The sequence below is a fragment of the Oratosquilla oratoria genome, chromosome 34 (assembly GCF_046742065.1).
Source record: "Oratosquilla oratoria isolate Oo_2021 chromosome 34, ASM4674206v1, whole genome shotgun sequence".
NCBI lineage: Eukaryota > Metazoa > Arthropoda > Malacostraca > Stomatopoda > Squillidae > Oratosquilla > Oratosquilla oratoria.
This window is the reverse complement of record NC_134810.1, coordinates 8,620,841-8,626,687: the sequence shown is the minus strand read 5'-3', so window position 1 is coordinate 8,626,687 and position 5,847 is coordinate 8,620,841. Positions and strand designations below refer to the sequence as shown.

General features: G+C 45.2%; 1 protein-coding gene across 1 annotated transcript; it reads left to right on the top strand.

Annotated features, from left to right (window-relative positions):
* Window positions 1-4,149: 4,149 nt before the first annotated feature.
* On the top strand, window positions 4,150-4,695 carry LOC143018338 (uncharacterized). The gene has a single exon (XM_076173697.1). It carries the CDS (start codon window positions 4,150-4,152, stop codon window positions 4,693-4,695), a length of 546 nt encoding a protein of 181 aa, XP_076029812.1.
* Window positions 4,696-5,847: the final 1,152 nt, after the last annotated feature.

Below are 5,847 nucleotides of genomic sequence, written 5' to 3'. Positions count from 1 at the left end.
TGCTCATCTTGCTATTACTCTTGCTCTTCCTTTTCTTCCTCCTGCTCCTTCCCTCTGCTCTTCCTTCGACCCCTACTTTCACTCCACCTCTGCTCTTGTCCTTGATCCTCTTCCTCTTTTTACTCATTTTTTCCTCCTTATCCTCATCTTCTACTCCTTGTGGTCCTCTTCCTTTTCTTTCTCCTCTTCTTTCTCTATCTTTTTCGTCTCCTTCTCCTCCTCTCCCCCTTTCCTAGTCTTCCTTCTCCATTTTCTCTTTCTCCTCGTTTTTCTCTTCCTCCTTTTCTCTCTCATCCTTTCCTCCTCTTTCTTCTCCTCCTCGCATCTTTTCCTCCTCCCTTTTCTACTCTCTTTACTACTACTACTACTACTACTACTACTACTACTACTACTACTACTACTACTACTACTACTACTACTACTACTACTACTACTACTACTACTTCTACAACTACTACTACTACTACTACTACTACTACTACTACCAATACTACTACTACTACTACTACTACTACTACTACTACTACTACTACTACTACTACTACTACTACTACTACTACTACTACTACTACTACTACTACTACTACTACTACTACTACTACTACTACTACTACTACTACTACTTCTACTGCTACACGACACGACCTCCATCTACTACTACTACTACTACTACTACTGCTACTACTACTGCTACTACTACTACTACTACTACTACTACTACTACTACTACTACTACTACTACTACTACTACTACTACTACTACTACTACTACTACTACTACTACTACTACTACTATTTTTTTTTTTTTTATTATTATTATTTTTTTAATACGACCTCAATCCTAGTGGAACTGTGTATTGGAAGCAGCAGGATCTATCTCCCACAGACACAGTTCATTGGCCCCTCTCCTGCCAATGACTGTGGTTGACGACCCTTGTATTTATCTATTTATTTTTCAATAATGCCTATTAAAAAAATTCATTTATCCTACTGTCAACCACCGGCTGCTCAAAATCTAGGTTTTGTATATGTACTGATTTGGGCGGTGGAGACCTGGTACCTCTCAGGCATAGGAGGACTGATCTTAGGAGTGAGAATGACAGTCTACATCTCATCCATGAAACAATGCTGCTTTTTGGTTGTTGTTTCTTCTCAGCCATCACCTCTGCCAGCCGAGCGTAGAATGCCTTTGCTCTAAGACCCATCCCACTTGAAGTCGTAAAGGTTATAGGAGTGAATGAGCCCTGGTCTACATTCTGTATACGCTCTTCGTATATTCTGATCTTCTCATGATCGTTCCGGGAGTGGGATGCCTCAATGGTTATAGGTTGTAACAGGGGGCCATCGGATCAAATATTCGTCTGTCAAAGAAAGCCAATTCTCCCCGAGTCAAAACCTCTTGCGCTGACATCCACTCGTGCTTCATCTGATGTGTTGGACGTCCGGTATCTGAAGTTCTCCCCTCCTAGTGGGAGTAATGTTGGTTTGATAGTCACATCCTTGCACACCTCCTGAAGCATTTGGGCAGTGAGATCTCTTACCTCATCATGTCGCATGCAAATGAATCCACCCTGCTTGCATATCATCGCATGGTCTGGAGTAAACTGTACACCACAGGAATATCTGTTAGGCAGCCCTCCCAATGGCCATCCATACCTCAGGGGAATGGCATCCGTGAATTCTCTTTTGTTTAAGGTGAATCACTTTGCCCTGATTGGTAGTGCTGTCAGCCAATTGGACGCCCCAACTTCCTGCGCCATTGTTATCTTTCTTTCTACACAATTCGATAGCCGAGTTAGAAGTGCTTGAAGTTCTCCTTCTGCCTCTCCTCCCTTCCCTTTGAAATATTTCTTCTAATTTCTCCGATTTCCTCCATGTTAGTCTCCTTCCGTTAATCTTGTGACACGATGTTGTTTGCCAAAGAGGACGTGAGTTTCATGGAGTTTTAGTGTTCTATGTCGGCAAGGTTTAGCGGGTTGGAGATGCCTAGTCCTCCCATTCTAGGTGGAAGTTCCAAAAGTTTTCTTTCCTCTTCGTTTATTGTCCATCCGTTGGTGATGGCCGGTATTAGCTCGTTTCTGATGGTTTCTTCAAGGGGTCTTAGTAGGTCGGTGATGTTCGGTACCGTCCTTGATATGTAGTTCCACTTATGTTTAACCCCATATATGAATGCGGCATATGCTGCCTGCGGTTCGGTCTTTGCAAAGTTGGCTAGAAGCCTAACTTCCGCCACCCATTCGTTAACTTTCTTTTCAACATATTGCTTTTTAAAAGATTCTGAGCCGATTATTGCACCGAGATGTCTTTCCTCCTCTTTTGTTACCTTCACTTCACTGTTCTCAAAGAGTATTTTGGCATTGTCAAAGTACTCTGGCTTCACTATGAGGACAGATTTCTTTGCATTCGGAATGTAACCCAAGCCCGGGCCGTGTGCCAACACCAGATCCCACCACTTTTTTAAGTCAGCTACTTTTCCTGCCCCTGTAAGATCATCTGCATATACTACCTGTTTGACCCTGGTGTCCTCATATTGTGTCTTCTGCTGCAGGTGCATAAGACCAAGCTCGTACATTGCCATGGCCACCGGGTCTCCCTGGGTGGTGCCTTCCGTGGATTTGACGATCTCCATTTTCGTGTCTTTTTTCTCAACCCTGTTGGTGACAAATATGTTTGCAGGTTCTCTTTATGTGTTCTCCACATACCTGGCCAATACTAGGCATTTAATTTTTTTGTTGTGTATAGTAGCCTCTCTATTTAAGTTGTTGAATGCGTTTGATGCATTGACTAATAGGACTGCTTCGCAGTTTGGGAGAACGGAAGTTTTATTACCAATTACCTTACTCCGGAAGGCTAGTGGGCTTCCTTCCACCAACTACAAGTTGGGACATATCTTCCCTTCCGTCCCTCCGGTCGGAAAGACACTACATTGTCCGTCTTCCGCCAACCTATGGAAGGACCCTGACTTCCACCAGATAGTGACGTCAGGGTGCGAAGCGCTCGCTTGGGTGACTGTTATCGCTGATAAGAAGCTTAACAAGATAAACACCTTGGTCCTCGAGGGACCTACCAACACGGGTAAGTCTCTCCTTCTACGCGCCATCTTTGGCAGGCTACATACAGCTCTCATCACTCGGTGTGGGGATGCCACGGCTTTCCACCTCCAGACAGCCCTAAACAAGTGTTATACCCTCTATGAGGAGCCTAGGATCGCCCCCAGGATCGTGGATGATATGAAGATTGTCCTTGGTGAAGAACCACTGGAGGTAAGGACGGAAGTTTACTGTAAACTTGTCATATACGGAAGATAGTAGTACCACATCCGCCACTCATAACTTTGTTCCTTAACCTCCGTCTCCCCTTCCTTTCAGGCCCAGGTCAAGAACAAGGCAGCCCAGGTCCTCGACCGCACACCAGTGTTCATCTCTACCAACCGGGACATTAGACATTACGTGGACTTTGGGGACGCAGCTGCCTTAAATAGCCGGATCAAGAAGTTCACTCTTCAGTGTACTGTCAAGCACCGTAGCGATCGGACGCCTCCCAAGCAGGGCTTTGAGATCTGCACACCCCCTGGAGAGATCAGCGTCTACGACATTTACGCTCTCTACTACTATCACCGCAGTGCCATAGAGAAGGCTGTAGAGAATATTTGCAGCGATGGAAACGCCCCCAGCAACTCCAGCGAAGAGAGGGAGGATGGACCTTCAGAGAGGAAGCAAGCGAGGACATGATGGCCGCGTCAACGTCCGGGACGATGACGAGATGGAAGGAGATGGAGGAGGAGAACAAGGAGGAGGAAGCAGTTCCGGCGACGTCTACGAGTGTTTCCAATTTAAAGCATGGGAGGAGATAACTAGCACTATACAGACTAGATGTTATTTTGAGATAGAGATATGTGATGATAGCTCCATATACTATGTACCCTGGAATATTTTAGAGTTTTATATTATGTGTGTTGATGGGGACCCCGCTACAAACACGGTTGTTCCCCATACCCGATGGCATTATTTAAAGAAGAGTACAATACATACTGGGTTCCAATTGATAAAGTGTGGTTTTGTCCTTCATTCCTTGATACCTATGATCCAAGAGGTGGTAGCTAGGGCTGGTACCTATACTTAACAGACTACCCATAGTGACACTCCGTATATGGAGGTGTTCAAGGATACTAATAATAGTACCTATGTTGGGAAGCCTAAAGAGTTTAGAACTCTAGCCAGTTGGTTAAAGAATCCCCAAAAGGTGAAGTTACTGAATGAGGATGGGACTGATGTTAAGGGATATGAATGGCCCCTACAGAACTTGGGGACCATGGAGCAGTTTCATACACGGGATAGGAGGGCTTTTACCTATACCTACCCTAAGCATGATAATATATGGTTTAAGGCTCCTGTACATGAAGAGAATGCTTTCAATTACCTACCTCAGTTTGGTACCCGCCTAAGGTGGGACCAGGTTAATACCTGGAAGCAGCAGTATCCACAAGATAATTTTGGCCAGTTGCCCATATATATGAGGATGACGCCTGTGCAGGCTCACAATGGTTCTATTATTAGATTTAAGGCTACAATGCAATGTGACAAGTTTATAACTCTTAACCCGCACAGTGCCAGCGACGCATATATGCGTCGGCAAGTAGTGTATCCCGTAGTGCCAGCGACGCATATATGCGTCGGCAACTTCAAAAATTCATAACTCGAAAACTAATCAATTTGGAAACAAACTATAAACAGAGACAGATCTGCCAACTCTTCACATACATGCCCTCAGGCTAGACACCTCCCAAGTCCCCCCCCCCGCGTGGGGTGATGCGTACTCCTGGGTGATGCGTACTCCTGAGTTTGAGGAAAGGCTCAGGGCTCTCTCAGATTATGATTTTACTGACTCTGATGCTAGTGTGACTGATGACAGTGATAAAGACTATGTTCAGGGACAGGAGGGTGAAACATCGAGTGGTGAGGAAAGTGTTGTGCCCTCGCCGCGGCTAGTGAAAAAGTAGTGTTACAGCGCGCTTCTGTAAAAACTTTGCCAACCACTGTGTTTTGGCCGTGTGTACTGAAACTTGTTGAAGTATATAATTATACTGAACGTACTCCATACTTGACACAAAACCACACAGAACTGAAGTGACACCCACACTGTGGTTTACAAAGAACCGCACACTTGCTACCGCACGCCATCCAGGAGCGACAAAACATTGCACCGCCTCAAATACAAGAGCCTCTATATCTCCACAACGGCTCATAGGTAAGTCTTAAAATTTTACAGGCATGTTTCTTAGACTGAAATGAAGTGATTTATGTAAAAAAAAAAATCGAAAAATCGCTGGCACTGGGGTGTTATTTTGGGTAAAACCTTCTGGCACTGTGCGGGTTAAATGGAGGATACCAACGGGTGTTACCCCGATCAATCTTAGCACATATAGAAATCGGTGTGCGACCCTGCAGAAGAGTACTGTTAATAATAATAGAGACTTTATATGGCAGTTCAAATAAAGAGAGGATGGGAGAACGGAAGTTTTATTACCAATTACCTTACTCCGGAAGGCTAGTGGGCTTCCTTCCACCAACTACAAGTTGGGACATATCTTCACTTCCGTCCCTCCGGTCGGAAAGACACTACATTGTCCATCTTCCGCCAACCTATGGAAGGACCCTGACTTCCACCAGATAGTGACGTCAGGGTGCGAAGCGCTTCGCACCCTGACGTCACTATCTGGTGGAAGTCAGGGTCCTTCCATAGGTTGGCGGAAGATGGACAATGTAGTGTCTTTCCGACCGAAGGGACGGAAGTGAAGATATGTCCCAACTTGTAGTTGGTGGAAGGAAGCCCACTAGCCTTCCGGAG

Excerpts from the sequence above, each read along its gene's own strand:
- LOC143018338 (XM_076173697.1), top strand. The coding sequence starts at position 4,150 with ATGGAGGTGTTCAAGGATACTAATAATAGTACCTATGTTGGGAAGCCT.